The 26,911-nt window shown below is 41.5% G+C and overlaps 1 protein-coding gene across 1 annotated transcript in view; it reads right to left on the bottom strand.

Moving 5' to 3' along the window:
- Positions 1 to 26,911, bottom strand: part of TMEM232 (transmembrane protein 232) — a 212,964-nt gene that overhangs the window by 103,783 nt on the left and 82,270 nt on the right. The window contains 1 exon segment of the mRNA XM_089512422.1: positions 4,729 to 4,907. Coding sequence (XP_089368548.1) covers positions 4,729 to 4,907 — 179 coding nt within the window.

The following is a 26,911-nucleotide window of genomic DNA, read 5'->3' as shown; positions in this document are numbered from 1 at the left end:
CAAAACATATAGTGGGGATTCTTTTTGCTTGTTTTCTCATCATTCCATAGGCACCCCACAAGTTAATTATGCAAAACCGCAGTGTCCTGAATGGATAAAATAAATGGGAAATAAATTATGCTAGTATAGCTCAGTATTAATTTAAATATTTGTAGTTGTAGTTGTTCCCTGTGCAGCCCTTTATTAATTCAAATATTTTCAGATGTAGGGCAAGATATAAATATTTTAATAAATAGATAAATGTACTAATTTTATGTTTAGGATTATTGGATATTTTTAAAGCAAGGGTGGAAATGATGGGGCCATCCAATAGATGCTAAAATGCAACTTCCACCATCCCTCACCATTAGCTATGCTGGCTTGGGATGACAGGAGCAGCAGTCCAACATGCAATGGACTGCATGATTCCAACCCCTGCACTGAAGCATTAGTCAGAGGACATCAATGTAGATTTTACTTTTGCTCTTCAATATACTGTTCTTTGCAATGAAAGAATGCTCAAAGAAAATCTTGGAATAAGTGTTGATTTGTACAGTTTTTTTAATGATATAACATTCACATTTATCTTTAATATTTTTTTAAATTAAACCCATTGAGCATATCATACTTAAGTTCTTTTTTCTACACTTGTGTTAATTGTCTTCTGTAGTATATTGAAGGGATTTGTCCTTTCAGAAGTTTAAAAACATTTTATTTTTACTTGTATAAGAGCCAGAACAGATGGCCCCTTAAAACTACCATCTGGGTGGCTTGGGAGGACAGCATTTATATGGCACACACTCCAAAGCTGCCCTGAAGATGTTTGGATGTCAGGCAGGAACCCAGACGTGGGCAGCTTCAAGACATCCAACAGCATGACATTTACACACTGCATGCCATCGGAGTGTCTTGAAGCCGGCTTTGGGCTTCGGCGGAGCTTTTTTCCAGCTGAAAAAGGAGTGGATTTTTTTCCTCCTTTTAGGCTGGCTTCAAGGTAGATTGTGGCTGCAGCATGTCGTGGCCACAGCCCCAATCCATCATCAGAAGGGGTGGCTTCAAGCCTCCCCTTCTTGCTGGTCTGTTCCAGCCCTAAGATTGAATCACAGATACAATGAAAAAATTAAAGCATTTTTACTAGAATTTGTGGTTTATTCTCCTTTGAACTTTGCTGTTCAACCTTCGGGGAATGATTGAATCATTCTGGTTATCATTTAATGAAAAGGCTTTGTGACAGAACACACTATTTGCATCTAGAATGTTCCAAGTTCAGTCACTAGCATCTCAGTTTCAACAAAGCCTCTCAAAAGATCTATATTTGCAGCCCAGTGTATAGATGCCATAGACCACAGGGTAAAGCATTTATCTATGAAATCCATGGGGTCACCATAAGTTGACAGGTGACTTGGGGACACATGCAGACACACACTCAAATATCTAAATAAATACATGTATCAACTTAGAGCGTTATCACATTACAAACATAAGCCAACATGAAGCAAGAGAGAAGCGTTGTTTAGCTTATCTCAGTGTATGATGATGTAGCATTTTCTTCTCTTTCCAGAGGGAGACAGTTGTACAAGCATGTCTTTTGTGGCACAGGGAAAATCTGTTTAGCAAAAGGCATGCTTTCACGATGGTAAAGCTACTGCCAGTCACAACAGACAGTGCTGAGCTAGATGGCCCAGTATATGGGCAATAGTGGGGCCTTGGTATCCACTGGGGTTTGGTTCCAGGACCCCCTGTGGACACCAAAATCTGTGGATGCTCAAGTCCCATTAAATACAGCACCATAGTGAAATTGTGCCTTTTTTATAAAATGGCAAAAAAACAAGCTTTGCTTTTGGAATATATATATATAAATTCCAAAAGCAAAGCTTGAAAATGTTCTCATATATATATATATATATATATATATATAAAAACATTTTCAAGCTGTGGATGCTTGAATCCATGGACAAAAGAATTTTGACTGACTGTGTAAGTTTATTCATATATGATCCACAAATTAATTAAACTACACAAACAACTTACATACACAGCCTTTCTGGCTGTACCAGATAGGGCTCATTCCTAGGTATGTTTGCATATAACTTTGGTTTCAGGAATAGTTTAAAGGGCATGAAAAATTCCTGCTTCCCCTGTTTAAACTCACTTCTTTTGTCATTGTCCTGAGGGCCCCCTCTCCCACCCCCATGATATAGTTATTAAACACCAAAGTTGGAATCATCCTTGCTATAGTGCTGTGCTGGCAAATCCATAGCACACATGCCCCTCTTTGGCACCCTTCTGGGCGGAAGGCCCACCCCTTCCGGATGGAAGCTCAGCCCTTCCAACCAGGAGTCCCACCACTTCAAGCCAGAGACCCTTCTCCTCCTCCTCCTCCTCTTTGTCCCAGACTTCTGTGTCTCTGTGCTGTGTTCCTTCAAGCAATTTCTGGTGAGCCTAAGGCAACCCTATCACACGGTTTTCTTGGTAAGTTTCATCAGAAGGGGTTTGCCATTGCCATCTTCTGAGGCTAAGAGAGTGTGACTTGTGCAAAGTGACCCAGTGGGTTTCCATGGCTGAGCTGGGATTTGAACTCTGGTCTCCAGAGTGGTAGTCCAGCACTCAAACCACTATGCCACGTTGGTTCCCCTCGGATCTTCTGTCTAGAAGCTTTTGTTGTTGTTGTGTGCCAGTGATTCCCAAACTCTGGGAGTTTTAGACTTCCTTTTCCAGAAGCCTCAGCCAACTTGGTCAATGGTCTGGGATTCTGGAAGTGGAAGGCCAGAGTTTGGGAAACACTGTTGTATGCCTTCACAGGGTTTTCTTGGCATGGTTTCTTCAGAGGTTTTGCCATTGCTTTCCTCTGAGGCTGAGAGAGTGTGACTTGCCCAAGGTTTCCCAGTAGGTTTCATGGTTGAGCTGGGATTTGAGCCCTTGTCTCCAAAGTCACATGCTCCAATCGCTGGCTCTCTTTGTTCTTGTTATTGTCTTGTGCTTTCTGTGCTTTATTATGCTTTTTGTTGTTGTGTGCCTCCAAGTCATTTCCAACTTATGGTCCCAAGCACCATCCCTCCCTTCTGAGCACCAGTTCCTGGTGACCCTAAGGTGAAACTGTCACAGGGCAAGCTTTGTCAGAGGTGGATATCTATTGCCATTCTCTGAGGCTGAGAGAGTGTGACTTGTTTGAGTGGTGCCTTCAAGTCATTTCCTACTTATGGCAACCCTAAGGTGAAACTATCATGGAGTTTCCTTGGCAAGTTTCATAAGGGGGGGGGGGGGTTGCTATTGCTAGCCTGAGGCTGAGAGAGTGTGCCTGGGGTTTTTCCCCTTGATATCCTGCCCCCGGAAGGCAGAAGTCATACACTCAGAAGTCCCACCTCCAGAAGGTGGAAGTCCTGCACCCAGAGGTCCCACCTCAAGTGCCCCCCCCCCCCCCCGGGCAGGCACTCAATAACACTCAGTGCAGGAATGCCACTAAGGACGTTATCAGACAAGGGAAATTGGAAGTATAATCCAATGGCAATCCAAACACAATTATGGGGTTTAACGTTATTGCATGATAGACTACCACACACAATTTCAGGCAATGGGAAGTCAGTCCGAACGCAATCATGGGGTTTCATGTTATTGTGTGAGAGGTGATCACAAGCAATTTCGGGCAATGGCAAGCTATTTTCGGGCAATGAGAAGTCAGTTCAAATGCAATTCGAATTCACATAAATTTGCTGAACTAGTGAATTCATGTGAATGCGTTCTGAGAAATTCCTCCCATGTGATAAACTCCTAAGTTTGGGCACTCACTCTCTAAAAGGTTTGCCATCACTGCTATAGTGTGCCCAATTTCATTATATTGTTGAAACCTGGACAGCAAAGAAAGCTGACAGGAAAATATTTTTCAAACACCCACATGTTTGAATGTGCTTTTATTTGCCTGTATTAAACTATTAAAATTGATGGGAGCTTTCTGGCTACAGATGAATTGCCCTACCTATATTATCTGAGTTAGGAATGCTAAACAGTCAGTTAAACTAAAATTAAACTGGAACTTGGCACCACCTCAATTAAAATGATAATTACTCAATAAGATAACTGTGATCAAAGGAAACTTCAATAAATACCGACAGTTGAACCTTCTAATGCCTTCAGCTAGAATTTGGTGTGAGCTGGAAGGAAGTTCCCATGGGGGAAAAGGGAGGTGACATTGGAGAGGGTTCAGAAAAATATCTTCCCCATCAAGTTTACAGAGAAGTTAGCAAAACTTTGTGAGAGAATGTCTATCCATGCAGCACATATAAAAAGGAAAATCTATATAAGTAGTAGTAGAAATAATATACAAGTGCTGGCCTATATGAAAATCCATCCATCATGTAGCCTTACAAAAAATGTCAGTCTTTTAAAAGTGTTAAATAATCTAAGTTTGCCAAAACAGAATTACTGAACTTATTATTTGTGAACTACAGTGATTATACAGCACAGTGCTAAATATATTTACTTTTCTTGTAAGTATGTACAGGAACCTAATTCACCACTATTTTGTTTAAAATGCTGGTTTTAAAAAATATGTTTTTAAAAATTGTATTTTGTATTTTGATAAAAAGCAGAGTATTTGAGAAAGCAGATAAAGTTAACTGGAGACCTTGCCTCCATCCATGTTATTGTTCTCATAGAAAAGTTATCTACTTCTTTTTCGATCCTAAAAAAACTGGTTAATGATAAAACTTGTTTGAAGAATGATTTCAGTTTGCTACTGGATTTTACACCTACCTCGGCTACTTTTGCAGCATCCAGGACTCGAGTCTCCTTTTCAATGTCCTTTTGTTTCTGTAAAGCTCTCCACACAGCATTCCTCAATCCTTCTCGATTCATGTCCCCAGAAAGTTCACCCCGCAGCATAACTAGATTGTAGATCACACCATAACGAATAACCCAGAATGGATCATGACCTGCAGATAATATTTTAGTATGCTGTGAATATTAAAACTTTCCTGTTAAATCAGAAATGCAAGACATGTTTTGTTAGATCACACTGAGATTCATGTAGCCTTTCTGCTTTGAACTATGACTAGTTGATGCTGTTCAAAGCTCGGGCCTAATTTAAACATGACAAGGCCATTTAAATGGAGTGTGGAAAGCACTTGTTCATAGACGTGTACCACATTGCTGTCCTGTTGTTACAAAGGCAGTATTGCATCTGCATACAGGATGAGCATCTCATCATCTTGGATGACAGACTGTTGGATGTGCTAAACCTGCTAATATTGGACACAAATAGCCCAGTATAAGTGGTATGTGACTTTAAAAGAGATTCCAGTTACATGGGAAATCTACATAGGTAAGTCTCACCGTGTTTTTGCAGGGATAGTTAATGACTGTTCGTTCAATGGCTGCTTCCACATCAGAGGTTTAATCTGGAACTGATATCCTATGTCCTCTTATTTTTATAGATAATCCAGATGACATTGTTACCAGTTTGCATTACACTCTTAACTGTCTTCTTTCTTTATTCTGGTGATTTTTAAAAATGTAAAACATATCTAAAGTGCCAGCCTATAGCAAAGTGCTATTGTGTTTTGGGTTTTTTTGTTTTGTTTAGTTTTTTAAAGATGACTGTGCTATTAAGAAGTAGCTTCTTCCTTGTACCGCTGCCATTTTTATTGCTACCAGTTCAGTGTGACAGCAATATTGCTGATTAATATTGATCATGTCTTGTTCTCTCAATTCCTATTCCACTCAGAGTGGTGGTTAATTACTACATGATTTTCATTTTGTTTTCCATGTCATTAAAAAATATCACTGTTTCACAAAATTATATTAATTAAGATACAATTGCAGCAGCAGTGTGGTGTAGTAGGATTTTGAGAAACCAGGATATGAATCCTCATTCAGCTAATGGAAACCCACTGGTGACCTTGGGGAAATCTTGCTCTTTCAGCCTTGGAAGAAGGCAATGGCATACCTGTTCTGAATAAATCTTGCCAAGAAATCCTTATGATAGGGTGCCCCGTAAGTCAGAATTGACTTGAAAGCACATAGCAAAAATGGTATATCTAAGCAGATGTTAATCATTAATGGTGCTGCTTTGCTGATCTAAAAGCAATAAAAGCAAGCTTCTAAGAACTATCTAATAGCTGTACTGTACAGTGAACTTTCACAAGTTATTTCATGGTCCTTACTGTTATGATAAAATGAAACCCCGATCTATCTACAGGCCATGGCCAGACTGTTGAATGAAAATCCTCTTGTATCCCTTCCTGAGACCATGAAACCCACACACATACACATTCAATCCAGTTCTTAAAGTATGTTATCCACCACCATGATCAAAGCTGTCTCTGTCCCATAACCTGGCATGGAGCCAGAAAGAAATGGAACTAAATAACTCCTTTCAAGATAATCTGTCTCCATCAGGAACCCCTGGAACTGAGCACCTAGAAAATATCTTGTCTAAAAACGGAATACTGGAGACTAGTCAGTAATTAAGGAATAGAATAGGATTCACACTTTGCTTTTTTAAGCATCAGTTTAACAACTGCCTCTTTTAGGTAGGGTGGAACCATTCCTTATTGGAGAGAGGCATTCACCATTCTTTTTACCCAATAATCCAATACCCACCAACCTGCTTTTATAAGCTAGAAATGATCAATCACACAAGTCCACACCCAAGTATCCTATTCATGTCCATGGGATGTACAAACTGAAAGATATCCATTACTACTGAACATGCAGAAGTGGTAACTACAGCATCCCTTTCAGAACAAATACATGACATTTTATCTGCAAAGTGTTGTGCAAACTGTTCACTGTGAACTGTTGGTTTATATTCTCCTCTTGTAGATCAAGTTATAATAGGTCTTTGAGCACTTGGAACAGCTCTGATGGACAACTTAAACAGAGGCTGGATGGCCATCTGTTGGTTATGCTTTGATTGCGATTTCCTGCATGGTAGGGGTTGGACTGGATAGCCCTTGTGGTCTCTTCCAACTCTATGGCGGGATACAAACCGCCAAATAGTACGTCATCAATATGTACTAGGGTTAGGAAGGGACGGTGCTTCCGCACCCCCCTAACCCTAATACATATTGAATACGTACAAGATGGCTGCTCCCTGTTCATACAGGCGCAGCCATCTTGACGTATCGGACGCTGAGCGTCCGTACGCGTTGCGTTCTTTGTGACGTAGCGAGTGCGCCCCTGGCGCCTCGCTACGTCGCAAACGCGACTCCAAAAGAAGCTCCATTTTGGAGCTTCTTTTTTGCTCCGCACGGGAGCCGCACGGTTTGGCTGCTGCAGCTCCCGCACGGAGCAAACGGCGGCGGCGGGGAAGCGCCACAAAGCGGCGGTTTGTATCCCGCCTATGATTCTAACTCTGGGCAGATGCAATGCTGGCATAAAAAATGGTTTTTGTTTTGTTTTTGCTGTCCGAATCCTATGAAATAAATTTTCATATGAGCTCTAGCTTGTGCTCTATCAAACCTGTTCTGAGTTTTCTGTTATCACCATTCTAGTCAGTAAACACACAAAGGTGTCACCCTAAACCAAAAGGACAAAATAGCAAAACAAAAAAGTCTAGGGAAAAGTGGTTGTAGAAAAATGTATTAAAAAGTTTTATTATCCAATGTGATGGGAAAATAATAATATATTAGCTATTGTATATCCTTTGTCATTCAGGCAAACCATATATATTCAAAATTGTGTAGAATCATAGAATCATAGAATCATAGAATCGTAGAGTTGGAAGAGACCACTAGGGCCATCCAGTCCAACCCCCTGCCATGCAGGAAATCCAAATCAAAGCATCCCTGACAGATGGCCATCCAGCCTCTGTTTAAAGACCTCCAAGGAAGGAGACTCTATCACCTTCCGAGGAAGTGCATTCCACTGCCGAACAGCCCTTACTGTCAGGAAGTTCCTCCTAATGTTCAGGTGGAATCTCTTTTCCTGTAGCTTGCATCCATTGTTCCGGGTCCTGTTCTCTGGAGCAGCAGAAAACAAGCTTGCTCCCTCCTCAATATGACATCCTTTCAAATATTTAAACAGGGCTATCATATCACCTCTTAACCTTCTTTTCTCCAGGCTAAACATCCCCAGCTCCCTAAGTCGTTCCTCATAGGGCATGGTCTCCAGACCCTTCACCATTTTTGTCGCCCTCCTTTGGACACGCTCCAGTTTCTCAATGTCCTTTTTGAATTGTGGCGCCCAGAACTGGACACAATATTCTAGGTGGGGCCTGACCAAAGCAGAATACAGTGGCACTATTACTTCTCTTGATCTAGACACTATACTTCTATTGATGCAGCCTAAAATAGCATTGGCCTTTTTAGCTGCCGCATCACACTGTTCACTCATGTTCAACTTGTGGTCTACTTGGACTCCTAGATCCCTTTCACACGTAGTTTCATTCAGCCAGGTGTCACCCATCCTATATCTGTGCATTTTATTTTTCCGCCCTAAGTGCAATACCTTACATTTCTCTGTGTTGAATTTCATTTTGTTAGCTTTGGCCCAGCTTTCTAGTCTATTCAGGTCATTTTGAATCTTGATCCTGTCCTCTGGGGTATTAGCTATTCCCCCTAATTTGGTGTCATCTGCAAATTTGATAAGTATGCTCCCAATTCTGTCATCCAGGTCATTGATAAAGATGTTGAATAGCACTGGGCCCAGGACAGAGCCCTGTGGGACCCCACTGGTCACTTCTCTCCAGGATGAAAAGGAGCCATTGTTGAGCACCCTTTGGGTTCGGCCGGTCAACCAATTACAGATCCATTTAACAGTTCCTTTGTCTAGCCCACATTTTACAAGCTTGTTTGCAAGAATGTCATGGGAAACCTTGTCAAAGGCCTTACTGAAATCAAGATATACTATATCCACAGCATTCCCTTCATCTACCAAGCTGGTAATTTTGTCAAAGAAAGAGATTAGATTTGTCTGGCATGACTTGTTTCTCTGAAACCCATGTTGACTTTTTGTGATTATGGCATTGCCTTCTAGATGTTCACAGACTCTCTGTTTAATGATCTGCTCCAGAATCTTTCCTAGAACTGATGTCAGACTAACTGGACGATAATTGTTGGGATCCTCTTTTTTCCCCTTTTTGAAGATGGGGACAACGTTTGCCCTCCTCCAGTCTGCTGGGATCTCTCCTGTTCTCCAGGAGTTTTCAAATATGATTGCCAATGGCTCCGATATTACTTTTGCCAGTCCTTTTAATACCCTTGGATGGAGTTCATCTGGTCCCGGAGACTTAAATTCATTTAGATTAACAAGGTGTTCCTCTACTTTCTCTTTACTTATTCTGTGCTGAAATTCCCCTATTCTGTCCTCTGCTCCATTATCCTCAAGTTGAGCACCCTTTGCCTTTTCTGAGAAGACTGAGGCAAAGAGGGTGTTGAGTAATTCTGCCTTTTCTCTATCTCCTGTTAGCATTTTGCCATCTTCTCCACGCAGTGGCCCTACCGTTTCCTTCTTCTTCCTCTTGCTGCGGACATATCCAAAAAAGCTCTTTTTATTGTTCTTAACCTCTCTAGCAAGCCTGAGTTCATTCTGCGCTTTAGCTTTTCTGACTTTACCCCTACACATGCCTGCTATTTCTTTGAATTCCTTTTTCGTGATTTCCCCCTTTTTCCATTTCTTATACATGTTCCGTTTCAAACTTAGCTCGGTTGAAAGTTCCTTAGTCATCCATCCTGGTTTCTTGAGACACCTCCCGTTTTTCTTTCTCACTGGAACTGTTTGAAATTGTGCCTTCAGTATCTCCCTTTTGAGAAAGTCCCATCCGTCCTGAACTCCTTTATCTTTTAGTATTTCTGACCATGGAATCGCCCTCAGTACTTCTCTAAGTTTACTGAAATCCGCTCTCCTAAAGTCTAGGATGCGTGTCTGACTCTGCCTGGCTTCTCCTCTCCATTGTATAACAAACTCCAGGAGAACATGGTCGCTTCCACCTAAGGATCCCACCACTTGCACCCCATCAACCAAGTCATCCTTGTTGGTTAGGATCAGATCTAAAATAGCTGACCCCCTTGTTGCCTCTTCCACCTTTTGGACCATGAAATTGTCTTCCAGGCAAGTGAGGAATTTGCTAGACCTTGAGGATTTTGCTGAGTTTGACTTCCAGCAAATATCAGGATAGTTGAAGTCGCCCATCACTACTACATCTCTCTTTTCTGACTGTGTGGTCATCTGTTCTAGAAAGATATCATCCAATTCCTCAGTCTGACTTGGGGGTCTGTAGTAGACTCCCACCGTAACACCCTTGTTGTTTCCCTCCCCTTTGATTCTTATCCAGATGCTCTCCACCTGGCTTCCATGATTGATGTCCAGGATCTCTTTTGCCTGAAGATGAAAGCCTCAGATACAGAGCGCCCATGTCATATGCGGGCGCGCTTTATGCGGACTTGAGCTTACGCGCTCAAGTCGCGGGGAGCACATGAGGCGGAAGGGGCAATGCGTCCCATTCAATTGAATGGGCGCGCGCGCCCATGGCGCTTGTGTGCCGCCTCACACGAGCCCCATTGTTTCCAATGGGGCTTGAGCATAGGCGGAATTCGCCTTACGCGGAGGGATCTGGAACGGATCCCCCGCGTAAGGAGAGGGCCGACTGTAGTATACAATGTCTGAATGTATACAAAATATGAAATATCATTTTTGCCAATAAACATAAGAGGCTGGAAACTATCAATCCCAAGTGACATACAAGTAAAAAACTTCCAGCAATCAAAGTGCATATAATGGCATGAATGTATGCACTTCCAAAGGACATATAATGGAAGTAAAATACACAACCAATAAGACCAAATAAAACCATACACGTTTTGACTCATGTCTTCCCCAGTAGAAAATATAAGCTAGAAAGATAAAATTATAATATTATTAGTATGTCAATAAAGAATAATAGTGAAGACCATATTGTGGAGTAATTGTTTTACAGATATATCTGTTATAGCAGCATTATTAGCCTTGAGTCATCCAGTGTAAGTAGGAAGTAAATTAAGCAATAGCATCTCATTCATATATATATATATATATATATATATATATATATAATATGTAAATATTTTAAATTTAATGAAAAAAATCCAAATTAATTGAATATATTATTCCTCCATACTTACTGGATCCTGGCTGTTCCAATGGGTTATAGTGCTATACAGACTGTTTCAAATAGAGAGGTTTATATTTCTCTAATTTACAATGTATCCCAGCTGTTACACAATGATTAGGGTTAGTTTGCAGGAGGTACATATCCTGCAAAGTACTACACGTATTGCAGTATCAATACTTACAAATTAATATATATGTACAAACTGATAGAGGGAAAAGACAGAAAAAAATTATAATATCTCCGCCCAATTACAGTTCTCATTTAATCCAAAGGGTTTTTGTGTCTGCAGGGTGAAGATCCAAAAGAGTTCTCTTCTTTGCAATTCCCTCTCCAGGTTTTTCCCAGTGCCAGAAACTGTCTCAATTGTCCAAAATGTAATATCCTTCTCTGTATGTTTATATTTCAAAAAATGCTAGACCATTGGTGCAATGGTTCTTCGATTTCTTATGCAGCTCTTGTGTTTACAAATTCTCATCTTAATTTTCCAGATAGTCATCCCGATATATAGAAGCTTAGAAGGACATTGGATTACGAATATTACATCCTTTGTGTCACACGTAAACATATCATACAAGGAATACATTTTATTATTGAGAGGAATAAATAAATTCTGTGGTTTTGACACAATTTTTACAAATACTACAATTGTAGCATGGGAAATTCCCTTCAGTTTTTCTTACCATAGCACTTGGCTGAGCTTTCTGCACAGTACAATTGCTATGTCCCAGAATATCTTTTAGATTCTTTGAGAATATGTATACAAATAAAGGTTTCTCTGAACAACCAGGAATGTCCTGAAGTAGCTCCCAATATTTAAGTATAGCTGTCTGGGTGTATCTTATGTGTCTATTGTATGTGACAGGAATTAACATTCTAGATGGTTCTTGTTTCTTCTGTTTATTCTGAAACAGCCTTTTTCTTTCGATTTTTCTTACTCTAAACTAAGCTTGTTTCAATCTTTTTTTGGGATATCCTCTGATTGTAAATTGCTCTATTAAAGTTTTGGCGTGCCTATTATACTCAATTAGGCCTGAGCAATTTCTTCTCAATATTATAAACTGAGAGCAAGGCAGTTTACAGACGGCCCTTTTGGGGCGGCTTGTTCCTGCCCCTTTCCCCACCGGATCAGGGCCTCAGCTGCCACAGTGGCAGCCTCTGAGGCCCAGATCCGCCGCTTTCCAGGCCGCGGGGAAGCGGCAAAAGGCCGCTTCCCAGCAGCCTGGAAAGGGGTGTCCTTGGGGCTTCATACCCCAAGGACACCCGACAGTGGCAGGGATGAAGAGAAAGGGGCCACTTGGCCCCTTTCTCATTTGGGTTGCTGGGCACAGCCGTATAAAGGCTGCGCCCAGTGACACAAACCTGGAAGGAGTTCTGTTTTGGAGCTCCTTCCGGTGCTGTGGAAAGGGCGCCCCAGGCGCCCTCACGCAGCGCCAGGATGTCACTTCAGCGCCGCTCCATTTGGAGGCGGCGCGGTCGTGACGTCCCAATGGCGGTGCCCATGTAGAATGGGTGCCGCCATTTTGTACGTACTAGGGTTAGGGCATCCAGAAAGGACACCCTTTCCTAACCCTAGTACGTACCTAGTACGTACTTTTTGTGCATCTGGAACACGCTCAAGGTACATTTCTCCTGATATGAGATAGATGGAAGCTATCAAACCTCAAAAAAAAGTATGAATCAGTTTCTTTCCTGTAAAGGTCTGTTTTTAATGAAATTCCTCTTTTCGCTATTAGTAGATCCAAAAAATTAATCCTTACATAATCAAAATGAAGTTCTGATTTTATCATATCATGTACAATATTAAGATACGTATGGAATTCAAATAAATCATTCTCTGTACCATTCCATACAATGAAACTATCATCCAGATACCTTTTGTATTCTAATATGTTTGCTTTGAAAATATTATCTTTGTTCAATATATACTGATGTTCAAAGCTGTCCATATATAAGTTTGCTAGTTCTGGTGCAAATTTGCACCCCATTGCATTACCTGAGGTTGGCCAATAATAATGGCCCTGGGGAAAAAAGGAGTTCCGTTTCAAAGTAATCTCAGCTAATGTACACAAAAAATGTGTTGTTGGATATAAGTAATCCCTTCTCTTATCAAGTGTGGATTCTATAACTTCCATTGCCTCATCATGGATTATATTAGTGTAAAGAGATGCCACTAATATATTATTATTTTCCCATCACATTGGATAATAAAACTTTTAAAGGCATTTTTCATACATTTTTCTACAACCACTTTTCCCTAGACCTTTTTGGTTAGCTATATTATCACCATTCTAGTCAACATTTCACTCTTGTCATCATCAGCATCTTGTGAGTTAACCAAAGAGTTAATATGGATCCACTCTGAGCCCAAAGACATTCAGGAACCATTCTGTCCAGTGTCCTGATCATTTCTCCATTCTAGAGGCCAATCAGAGTTTCAGTAGAATTTCCTGTTGTCCTTCTATCACCAGTAGAAAACTTTTTATTCAGGCAAACTTTTAGAAAATAATTGGGTCTAAATGCAGGTGCTGGACTTTTAACCTTTTTATTATTATTAATGTGGTGTTTGTTTTAATGGGAGCTTTAAAATGTGTGTAATTTAATATTTATAATTTGTAGAGTTTATTGAGATGTTTTAATATGTAGTAAACTGCCAAAACAAAGAAATGGCCAACAGACTGGAAATGATCAATTGGTGAGTGAATTTTATTTACATAATGTGGTGTGCTGTCTTAATGTTTTAATGGTTTTTACTGGTTGTAACTATGCTGTTCTTTAACTTATGTTTTAATATTAATTATATTTCATTATTTTTTTACCTTTTATAATCATTGTTTTAGTTCTATCTTTTTAAAGTATTGTAACCCAACTTGAATCCCACAGCGAGTCATAAATCCTTGAAAAAGAAAGAAAGAAAGGTATAACAATACACAAGAAAGAAGATACAAAAGAATGCAGCAATTATAGGTCCACAACATTAATCTCATGCAAGCAAAATTATGTTTAAAATTCTACAACAGAAAATCCAACCATGCATGAAGACAGAAATTCCAGAGGTGCAAGCAGAAGTCTGGAAAGGAAGGGGCATGAGGGACCACACCATAAACGTACCATGGCTAATGCAGTGCACCAAAGAATTCAAGGGAAAAAAGCAGCATGGGTTTTATTGACTATGGCAAAGCATTCAACTGTATAGATCATGAAAAACTATGAAACGCACTCAAAGACATGAGAGTGCCAGCAAATTTGATAGTCCTGATAAGAAATCTGTACCAAAGAGAAGAGGCCACTGTCAGAACTGGCAAAGGGGACAGGCAAGGCTGCATTCTATCACCCTACTTGTTCAATTTATATGCTGAAAACATCATAAAAAAGGCAGAGCTAGAATCAGGAGGAGGAGTGAAAATAGGAGGAAGGAACATCAACAACGTAATGTATGCAGATGATACCATAATAATGACAGAAGACATCACAGACTTGAACGGTTACCAAGGAAGGTTAAAGATGACATTGCAAAGGCAGGATTAATACTAAACATAAATAAAACAAACATTACGACCACAGAAGAGATACATAAATTCAATCAAGTCAATGAGGAAATTGAAAAAGAATTCCCATATTTAGGATTAAACATTGACGGCAATGCTGCCTGCAGTCAAGAGATAAGAAGAAGATTAGGAATGGAAATGGCAGCAATGAAAGCACTCCAAGTTAAAAATATTTCCAAATAAAACGAATAGGATCAAGCTGTAAGGGTACAGCCCTATAGATACCTACTCAGAGGTAAGTCACTATGAACGCCATAGAACTTTCTTCTTAATAAACATAAATAGGTTCATCCTGCTCAACAATTTAAACCCATGAATACTTAAACCCTCATTTATCTTGTTTGTGAATCACTGTCATAGTAGCCAGCTATTAGTACATGTTAATCAATCTATTGATTGATAGATCTCTCAATCTATTGATTGAGGGGCTAAACAGGTGACTATTTTAATGTTATTATTATCATATAGCATTTTAACATTGGCTGGCATCCTGTTCAGTATTTACAACACCATAAACTGGAGTTATGACATCATAAATTTTGCAGTTCCCATGTATGATCATTGTATCAATGCAATGACCACAAATATCCCTGTCAACCCACCTTAGAATGCAGGTAGTGTACCAACCAAATGAGTTCTGTGGCGTGCTGAACGAATATGTCCGCTGGATATCCGTTGCCTTCTTGGCAGTAAGTGTGACAAGCAGTTGCAATAGCAACCTGTAGGGGAGTGGACCATTTTTTATTGCACTGCAGCTTGCCAGCAGAAACAGAGCCTCAGAACTCCATCAGTTGGTGCAGCTGCCTGGCTTCTAACTGGGACTACGGGTACTCACTCATGACCAAAATTACTGGTTGGGACAGGAACAGAGCTGGGCAGCTCCGATAGCCACCATCTAATGATTCTCCTTCCCAGGAGGCACTGTTGCCCCGATGAGGGTGGTGCCTGTGGGTAAGCAGCTACTGTGGGTCAAGCGGCCTGCTTGAGCCTCATTGGCTGCAAGCTGGACAGACCAGAGGGAAGACTCCAGGCATGCAGTCTGCACTCAGGTCCAGTGGAGCAGCATATATTGCCATGTAGCCAGCCATCCTAGCCAGTTCTTCTTCAGTTCTGGCAGAACAAGAAGAGGAGTTGGAGGTGACAGCAGTGACAGCATCAACAGCAGGACAGTAACAGCAATGGACAGTGGGGAGAAGAGCCAGAGAAGGAGGAGGTGGTGGCACATGATGGCACATGACAGCGGTGGTGGTAGCAGCAGCAGCACCACTCAACGGGGGCAACCGGCTACATTTCTCAGCTAAGGAAAAGAAGATCAGCAGAAGTCAGCAGCCCATGGCAGTGACTGCCCATTGAATCAACAGCCACTTTTCAAGGCTACCTGGAGCTGTTCATCAGCCCCTTCAGGGCTTCCGGGGGCGGGGAGAAGAGCTGCCTCTTTGCGCCAGTCCAGTTGGCCTAGCAGTTCAAACGTTGGCTGGGTGATATGATTATCCAGGGGTATTCCTGCACATCAGCTCTCTGGGATCACCTCCCCCCATAAATGGCAGCTTTGGGCATGCCCACCACTACCACCACCTGGTGCAATACAACAGAGTGCCCAAATCCTTGCAGGCCTTGGATGCCATATTGGGATCTTTTGGGGTCTGCCATATTTAACATTATTCACAAGAGGGAAATTATTCCTTCCCTGCTTCTTCTACCCCATCTCTTTTATTTATTTTCCAGGTTATCAGGTGCTTACAGCATGCCCTCCCAATATAATATAAATTATTATATTAATTTGGATCCTGCTTTTCTCCCAAAATTGGGACCCAAAGCTGAGCCACCACCAGCTCCCTTGCCTGGCACCAGGTGACAGCCTGGTCACCCTTCCAAATCCTGGGCTTAGTTGGCACCCGGGTGGATACACTTCAAGGCCCCAGCCAGCAAGGACGCCAGGATTTTGCTTTCCCATTCTCATCTAAGGGAGAGATCAACACTTGCAGTTTAGAGTCGCTCCAAGGCCCCCACCAGCAGGGCCACCAATAGCAAGTAGCAATAGCAAGTACATGTCTATACCACTTGTCAGTGCACTTAAGCATTCCCTAAGTGGTTTACAACGTGTAAGCTAATTGGCCCCCAATACAGTGGGTACTCATTTTAGTGACCTTGGAAGGATGCTAGCCTGTTGTCCCTGAATCCCTGGCTGGAATTGAACTCACAATGTTGTGGTTAGTGAGTGAGTGGCTGCATACTGGCATTTAACCACTGCGCCACCAGGGCTCTTCCTGCAGATTGTCTTGGTTTCCTCAGGCAGCAGATAGACTGGCTGATGCCCGGATTCTGTCCGATCCATGTGCCAACTAACTGCAGCTGTAATCAATAAATAATTGTGGCCATTTACCTTCAAAGTACTGTGTTGAGTCTTTTCTTTGGCAGAGCATACTTGTCCCAGGGCACAGAAGGTAAGTTTTGGGGGATCAAATTGGGATATAGATTGCAGCTAAGTTGGTCATGCAGGATCTTGGCCTGTATTTTTAAATTGTTTTGAAATTTTATTGGTAGTTTATTTTCATTTTAATGTTAATTTTTTTTCTGTTTTAACTTTATTTTATTTTATAAGCTGCCTTGAGTCCCAGTTTTGGGGAAAAGGTGGGGTATAAATAAAGTTAACAACAACAACTTTTAAAAATCCTTAAAATATGTTATGCTATATTTTAAAAAAGATTTGCAGCAACAACAAAACAGGAAGATTGACAATCATAGGTATTTTTAAAAAATATGAAAAATAATTAGATAAGAACTAAGTTCACATTGAGCATATGAATGAACAAATGGCACCACACAGGTTTGGCACACAACCCAGATTACTTTTATAAAGATTAACTCTTGAAATGAATTCAGACACCAAGAAATGGTAATTTAAGTGCTAAAATTACATCTAAACAGAGGAAAGTTAGATGATGGCACAAGGGGAGACAACCACCTATCTGTTTGACTGGTTTTCACAGCACAGGAGCTTTGTGAAAGTGGAGTCAGGTTTCCCCCCTACACACAGATGCACAAGGATCCAGGGACAAAGTAAATGCAATAGATTGGCAGGATACATCAATGGATGGGCAGAAGAGGAGCTACATTTACACCCACAGCATGATGGTGAGTCATAAGCAAAATGCCAATGCAAAGATGCAATCAAATCCACTTGAAAGGCTTTTGAAAGAATCAAGTAAGGATCCTTGTTAATAAAGAGAAAAACATCTCAGAAGAATTTATTGGACCAACCTCATATGTTGTTAATTAGATTGAAAGATGTAGTCAGCGTGTGAACTGTGAAAAATTCACCAAATGCTTGCCTTGCAGCTCAATCCACATCCTCAAGATCAGCTATTATATGTTAAAAATAATTTAGTTACCTGTAACTAGTTACTTTTGGAGGTAGTGAGGGTATAATGAAATCAAACTTCAAAAGTAATGCAAGAGCAAAGATTAAATCACTTTATTGGTAATTCCATAATTCCATATAAAATAGTTAAACTTCGCACAGCTGCAATTTTCTGTCATAGATAATTGACTAAACAACATGTTAACATTTCATGGAGGATCTTATAATGTTCCAGCACAATATATTTCATATTTTATTTATGTTTTATGCTGTATGGTATTCTATACTTTTTAAGAATCATTTTCTATCTTATGAAGCATTGTACTTTATATTATCTTTATCTTTTATTCCATTATGTTCTTACTTCTAATCTTTTTTTTTTCTGGCCTGTAGCCAAAATAAAGTATCAATTTATCAATTAATTACTGGAGCCATGAATAGCAACTGTTTTGTACCATTCCCTTACCAAACTTGAGAGGCATTTTTTTCATCTCAGAAAGTAGCAGGATGTAACAGAAAATCCAAGAGCAGTGGAATAATGTACCACGTTACTTTTTCATCACCAAGTCTGCATCTAGTCATGGCAATGGGTTACTTTTCAAACAGTGTAGTGAACAATGGGAAGAAACTACTTTTTAAAAGTACAGTGGGACCTTGGTATCTGCTGGAGTTTGGTTCCAGAACCTCCTATGGATACCAAAAGCCATGCATATGCATGTCCCATTAAATACAAAGGCATAGTAAAATGGTGTCCCTTATATAACATGGTATCTGCTAGATACCTTTTGCTTTAGGTATTTATAACTTTGAGGAATATTTGCTTTATGGTTTGCTTTATGGTATTTATAATTTTGGGGGGTATTTTCAAGTCGTGGATGGTTGAATCTGTGGATAAAGGATCCATGGCTTCCAAGGGCAGACTGTAGCTTTATGAATTCTGCTCAAGATGATTGGTCCTAGTTTACATAAGAAAAAAAGAAAAAATGTCCTCCTTTTCCTTTCCATAGTCAGAAGGGCAGTTCAGTGTAAGAGACTCAATTCATATTAGGAAAGCGCGTCAATCTGAGCCCTTTCAAAGCCTAGGAGACTGTGTTCAAACTTTCACTCTCAATAAAGATGAGGATTATCAGGAAACAAATCTACAGCGCTATGTAAATAATAATAATAATATTAATAATTTATTGTTGTGGAACACTAGACAGTTTAGAAAAAATGAAGTGAAACAAAATGTATGGGCCCAAAGACAACAAGAAGTAATGCACATACAAAAAATAAAAAATGGTTTCTATGATTTCCCACTACTATAAAGCAATTCAAGAGCAAGGTCCTATTCCCTCCTTATTTGTACTAATTAGAATGGACAGTGAAATGGAAGAACTTGTGCCTGGTCTGCCAGTTGTCCAAGAATGCACTTACAGCATACCTAACACAAGTACTGCATCTGAAAAATTAGGTTTATATCCACGAAAGCTCATGCTAAAATAAAAACCAGTTAATCTTAAAGGTGCTGCTACGTTCTGTCTTTTTTCTTTCTCCTCCCTCTCCCTTACTCCTTTTTATGGTGAAAGAGATTAATATGGCTACTTCTTTGAAAACTAACACAAGCAGAGTAATTTTTTCCTACTTAACTAACGTTATTTCCCAAATGGCAAAGGGGTGAGGCAAGGCTGTATTCTATCACTCTAATAAAAACGTATTATTAATATGAAAAGCAGGTTTGTACTCTGAGATAGGAGGAGTGATGATAGGAGGAAGGAACATCAACAATCTATGGGCCCATACAGACAGGCCAAAATAAAGCTGCTTCGGGTCACTTTGGAGGTATGCTGTTTAAATGATGCAGTGCCTAAGGACTGGAGCACAGCTTTGGCACAGTTTCTGGCCTCTTAAGATGCGTGTGTCATTTAAATAGCATACCTCCAAAGTGACCCAATGCAGCTTTATTTTGGCCTGTCTGTACGGGCCCTAAGATACGCAGCTGACACTATACTACTAGAATAAAACATCATAAACTTGGAACAATTTCTAAGGAAATTTAAAGAAGAATGTGCTAAAGCAGGCTAACTGCTGAACATAAAGACGAAAATAATGCCCACCAAGGATCTACATAAAATCAACCTACAATATGAGGAAATCAAACATTTCTTGTATCTTAGTTCAAACATTGATCAGAATGAAGATTACAGTCAAGAAATCACAAGAATACTAGGAATGGCAAGGGCATCTATGAAAGAACTAGACATGATCCTAAAGATATAGAAATGAACATAAAGTTAGAATCATCCAATTCATTGTATTCCCCATTACCATTTATGGATGTGAGCGCTAGACTGTGAAGAAAGAGGATAGAAAGAAAATCAACTTATGTGAGATGTGGTGTTGCAGAAGAGTACTGAGGATACTGTAGACAACCAAAAAGACAAAAAAAAAGGTCCTAGCCTGAATTCTCCCTTGAAGCAAAGATGACTAAATTAATGCTGTCATACTTTGGCCACATCATAAAAAGGCATAAATCACTAGGGAAGGCAATAATGCTAGGAAAGGGGGAGGCCAGAAAGAGAGGAAGAACATATGCCAGACAATTAATGCAGAAATAATCCAGGATGACACCATTTTAACTGTCATGGCTGAATGCTATAGAACTCCAGGATTTGTAGTTTGTCCTGGCACCAGAGCTCTCTGACAGAGAAGACTAAATGTTAAATGTCTTACAAAACTACAGTTCCCAGAATTCCACGGCATTCCACCATGGCAGTTAATGTGGTCCCAGCCTGGATTATTTCTGCAGTCCGAATGTAACCTCAATCAGGGAGGTTATGGGCCTGCAGGAATTGAAAAGAGTGGCTGAGGAACAGGGGACTTGCAGATGTCTCATCCACTGGGTCACCATGAGTCGAGGTCAATTCGAGGCACTTAACAAGTTGGAAAAGTTATGCAATATATCGTGTATTTGACATTACATGAGGGACAAGGACAAACAAAAGTTCAGAAAGTATCTCTTTTGTGATTTGGATCACAGAAGGCAGAACTACTTATTACTTAGGCAATGCGTTTCCCCAAATACTTATTTAAAGGTAATACATAATTGAGGGAACATGCATAATGGAAAATTGTCAAGTGGGAAGAATATTTGACTTCCCCACAAAGAGAGAACTGTTTCTCTCTGCAAATTTGTCCACCCACATTCAAACTTGCTTCCCTCAGATGGGCTTACTTCTCATTTCTGGGCCAAACCTGGAGAGGTGGGAATTAGTGGAATTTAAAAAAAAAAATCAAAAAATGAATTAATCACCCTCCCTGCTTCTGATCCTTTCCTTTCTTTGCCCTGTTCACATATTTGCCTAACATTCTTAGATAACACAGGGTTGGAAAAAAGATAAAACAAGTCAACCTCTCTGTTGCTTAACTAATTTCTCATAATACATCTGCTGAATTCTTTCAGCAACACAGCTGTATATGGGTAAAAAGAAACAGACTATTTTTAACACCTATTAGACAGATCTATATTTGAATGCAAGAAGAGTTGCCCTTGGTCCCATGCAAATTAGTTGACAAAATCAGAAATTAGTCCTTCTCTTTTCAAATATCCTGTAAGAAGGAATGTGCTTAAGTACATTTTCAAGAGAAGGGAAGCAAGAGCTTAGGAAGCAGGAAACCAGCAACCTAAACCTTTTCAGAGAGAGTGATCATGGGATAACTTCAAACATGCTGCATTTATCAGGAACAAAAAACATGTAACATAGATTAAAATGATTCCATGTCTTTTCATTTCTAAGTCAGATAAGATATAGGGCTGGGATTTGATTTCCCTGGAGCGATCAAAATTTTGGTGATGGCAGGAAGAAATGGAAAGAGAGCAGATGACTGGTATTTTTTAAAAAAGCATCAGAAAAATATAGAGCAGTGGTTATGAATGAGATTGTCTAATAGATGGTAGGGGAAATGTTTCATAAAAATTATATCTGATTTAACTTTCCTCTAAATTTCTTTTCAGTGAAAGATTAGCTGGGGTAAACACAACAGAGTCATTATCAATATAAGCACAACCTGTCTTGAAACCCACAAGATAATGGGCACAACCTAAAGACACAGCCAACTATATGCTAGGAGCTTACTATTGCTTTTTTAAAAATTCAACTGATGATTTACCAAATAAGCCAAATGACTCTTTTCTAACTGAGGCGTGATACAGACTGCCCAGAAGGGCGGTCTCCCACCACCCTCGTTTGTTGTGTGAGGGAGCCGCAGCGGACAAACCTCACGGCTCCCTCGCACAACAAAAAGAAGCCGCAAAAAACGGCTTCTTTCTGTGGTGCCATTATGACGCCGCAAGGTGCCAATGGCGCACTTGCGGCATCATGAAGGTGCCGAGACGTGTGGACGCTAGGCGTCCATCATGTCAAAATGGTGGCGCCCGTATGTACAGGGCGCTGCCATTTTGACGTCCTGGTGCCATACTAGGGTTAGGGAGCATCTAAAAACTACACTCCCGGGCAACCCTAGTACATTGTCAGGACATGCTAAAAGGCCCATTTAAATCGCGCCTGAGTTAACCTATACTCAAGATAAGAGGCTACTGTCAGAACAGAATATGGAGAAACAGATTGGTTCCCAGTAATCAAAGGAGTCAGGCACGGCTGTATCTTGTATGCAGAAAATATCATATGAAAAGCAGGGCTAGACTCTGAAGAAGGAGGAGTGAAGACAGAGGGAATGAACATCAACAATCTAAGATATGCGGATGACACAATATTAATAGTGGAACACATCAATGACTTGAAAGTGCAAAGGCAGGCCTGCTGCTGAACATAAAGGAAATAATAATAATAATAATAATAATAATAATAATAATAATAATAATACTGTTTATTTATAGCCCACTTTTCCAAAAGAGATCAAAGAGGGTTACAACAAGGGTATAAAACATTATACAATTTAGACAACAGTATATAAACATCATAAAAACATTTCAGAATTAAAAACACAATAAAACCACAGAACTAAAAACCATAGCCAAAAAACAGAACTAGCTGGAAAGCAGCATATATGATGGGGAACAGATGTCAAGACACAAGGGGGAAAGCCTGTTGGAAGAGATAGGTCTTAGGTTTCTTCCTAAACAAATAAATTCCTAATAAATTTTATTTTTATACCGCTTTTCCAGAAGATCAAAGCGGTGTACACAAAATTTAAAACCAGTTACAAACACACCATAAAATAGATAAAACCAATAACACAATATAATATACAAATCTAAAACAATCATTTGAAAGTGTGAGCCAGGAAGTTGATGGGATCAAAGTACACTAGTTCATTTTCCAGAGGGGAAGGCTTGACAGAAAAGGAAAGTTTTTAGCCTCTTTTTGAATGTTTCTAGAGGGGTGATCAGGTGGAGTTCCTCGGGAAAACTGTTCCAGATTTTTGCGGCCGCTACTGAGAAGGCCCTCTGGGATGTAATGGCATATTGAGATGATGGAATTTCTAGCAAGTTCTTCCCGGTTGTTCTGAGTGTGCGGGGCTGATTATATGGGGAGATGCGGTCCCTCAAGTAACTCGGGCCCAAGCCATGTAGGGCTTTATAGGTAATAACCAACACCTTGTATTGTGCTCAGAAGCGAATAGGCAGCCAGTGCAGATCTTTCAGAATAGGTGTTATGTGGTCAAACCTGGAAGCACCAGTGACCAATCTGGCTGCCATGTTTTGTACTAGCTGAAGCTTCTGGGCTTGGTACAAGGGTTGCCCCATGTAGATAGGGTTGCCATAGTGCCGGACCTCGAAACCGGGAAAAATGTAGGACAAAATTTTCAAATGTAGGACACACAAAAAGTGTGTCCTACATTTGAAAATTCTGTCCTACATTTTACTGCGATCGCAGCGGAGGCCAAGCGGCAAGGGAAAGCCTCCACTTAAGGAGGCTTTCCCTCCCCGCCTGGGCCCCGCCACGATCGGAGGCCAGGATCGGGGCCTCGCCTCGTTCCTGGGACCCTCAGGGACCAGGAAGGAGGCGAGGAGGCCGGCGGCGATCGCCCCGATCCTCGCCTCCTTCTTGGCCCCCGCAGGGACCAGGAAGGAGGCGAGGAGGCCGGCGGCGATCGCCCCGGCCTCGCCTCCTTCTTGGCCCCCGCGGAGGCCAGGAAGGAGGCGAGGAGGCCGGCGGCGATCGCCCCGGCCTCGCCTCCTTCTTGGCCCCCGCGGGGACCAGGAAGGAGGCGAGGAGGCCGGCGGCGATCGCCCCGGCTTCGCCTCCTTCTTGGCCCCCGCAGGGACCAGGAAGGAGGCGAGGAGGCCGGCGGCGATCGCCCCGGCCTCGCCTCCTTCTTGGCCCCCGCAGGGACCAGGAAGGAGGCGAGGAGGCCGGCGGCGATCGCCCCGATCCTCGCCTCCTTCTTGGCCCCCGCGGAGGCCAGGAAGGAGGCGAGGAGGCCGGCGGCGATCGCCCTGATCCTCGCCTCCTTCTTGGCCCCCGCGGAGGCCAGGAAGGAGGCGAGGAGGCCGGCGGCGATCGCCCCGATCCTCACCTCCTTCTTGGCCCCCGCGGAGGCCAGGAAGGAGGCGAGGAGGCCGGCGGCGATCGCCCCGATCCTCGCCTCCTTCTTGGCCCCCGCGGAGGCCAGGAAGGAGGCGAGGAGGCCGGCGGCGATCGCCCCGATCCTCGCCTCCTTCTTGGCCCCCGCGGAGGCCAGGAAGGAGGCGAGGAGGCCGGCGGCGATCGCCCCGGCCTCGCCTCCTTCTTGGCCCCCGCGGAGGCCAGGAAGGAGGGAGGAGGCTGCAGGGAGGCGGGGAGGTTGGCGCGGCTGCGCCCAAGAGGCGCCGCCTCCCTGCAGCCTCCTCCGCCTCAGGCCTCGCTGCCCTCCTTTTCCGTCCCGACTCCCAGGCCTCAGAAAGGCCTTGGAGCCGCGGCGGCGGAGGTGGCCGCGGTGGGCGGGGCCGTCCCGGTTTGGGCGCCAAACCGGACCGGGACCGGGATGGCACCGCCCAAACCGGGATTGTCCCGCCGGGGGGCGGGATATGGCAACCCTACATGTAGAGCGCATTACAGAAATCTAAGCGAGAGGTTACCAAAGCATGTAAATAAAATGGGTCCTTGAGTGAATCAGGCCAGAAATACCCCAGAAGGCCAAGATGATTAAATTGAGGCTGCCGTACTTTGGCCACATCATGAGAAGGCATGACTCGTTGGAAAAGGCAATAATGCTAGGGAAGGCTGAGGGTAGGAGGAGGAGAGGTAGACAACACACTCAATTAGGGAGGACACAGGCATGAGTCTGCAGGAAATAAGCAAAGCCGTGGAGGATAGGGAGACTTGGAGATGTCTATCCACAGGGTCATCATGAACTGTAGTTGACTTGAGGGCAGCTAACACAACAATGAAACCTTATTCCTGAATAAAAAAATATTAGTGTTGAGGACCTATGCAAGACAAATGCCATATAGTTAATGAAAAAGAGAAGCAATCTGGCTTACAAAGACAAGCAGATGGCCATATGTTAGGAGTTTCATAAAAAATGGGCAACAATCTAATAATCATATCTAGACATTCTGGGAAAATCTATGATGTAACTACTCATGTAGGTTCCCAGCAACACTGAAAGCCTCACTTCCATTATGTTTTGCATGACCTAGTGGCAGCTATCAAAAATGTACTTTTACATCTTTTTTTAAAAAAAATGTACCCTTGACAGTTCAAGTAAGTGAATATGTTGGGGGTGGATGGTGGGATACAAAAAGCCTCAGCAACAAAAGCTCTTTCAAAAGAACAGAAGTTAAAGAAAGATCCATTAGGTATTCAGAAAAACTGAAAAGAGAAATCATTCTTTTCATATTCTAATTCTCACCCCACCCCCGCCCATCATTTATCTTCTTGCTAATTGAGTAACCACTGAGAAACAAGAATGGGTTTGCTAATTCTGCGGGTGTTTTACTTCTCCAATCATCGCCATCACCATCACCAGGGCAGAAAAGATAACAAATACATTTTAAATTGATAGTATCAAACATATCAAAATGTACTAAATAATTTTTAAATAAAAAGCATTCTTTTTACATATTGACCCATCCTGAGTTGCAAATTTCTACACCTCAGTAAGCAGTGGGGCACCGACTTTTAGTAGGAAAATGCACCATCTTTGGTAGGGATTGGCTTGATTCCTGTTGCTCCAGCACTTTAACTGATATTGATACCTTTAATAACTTTTATTTAAAAACTAAGAAGGCAGAAAGGCCTTTCACAGAAATATAAACTTATACATTTTATTGCAAGAATCAGAGAGTTTAATTTGATTTTTAAAAATATGTACTCCTTGGCATGGACTGACACTGATAATTTGTATTAAGTTAATTATATAGACATCTAACTCTAAAGATTCTAGATATAGTATTTTTCTTTAAGGTCCTTACAAGTTGTGTCTAGCATTACTGTAAGATTCTAAGCTCAACTTTCATAAGTTTATTTTATCCTAACTGCTGTCAATAGGCAAAGAGGAAACTGGAAAGTTCAGATACATTTTATGTCTGATTTCTGATGCTTTCCTTGATTGTGATCTGATATATGCATACATACATTTGCCCCGGTACATGTGGAAAGAGCTTGACATGAATGCAGGGGAAAGATTTTCACCTAGACTTTAATAACCTCTCCATAGGAGCCCTGCTATTGTTGCTATGATTGATGAGACAGTGATAATGGATGAGAGACCTGTCATCTTTACTAAAATTTGAAAACTGAACTCTTCACAGTAATGGCAAGACAAGCATTTGCTGGGTGATGGAAATTCTGACAGGCTTTATTTCAGTTTCACTGCGTGTGTGTGTGTTTGACAACAGATAAATAGACACAAGGGGGAGTAAAGATACAAGAAGCAGCAAGCCATACCCACAGTGTTGTGGGTTGTGATCTTGTCAGAACTAGTTAGTTAGTCAAGGTTAGTAGTGATCCAAAA

The sequence above is a fragment of the Sceloporus occidentalis genome, unplaced genomic scaffold (assembly GCF_023333645.1).
Source record: "Sceloporus occidentalis isolate IW3139 unplaced genomic scaffold, rSceOcc1.0.p SCAF_1, whole genome shotgun sequence".
Taxonomy (NCBI): domain Eukaryota; kingdom Metazoa; phylum Chordata; class Lepidosauria; order Squamata; family Phrynosomatidae; genus Sceloporus; species Sceloporus occidentalis.
The sequence above is the reverse complement of the archived record's forward strand: the minus strand, read 5'-3'. Positions and strand labels throughout refer to the sequence as shown.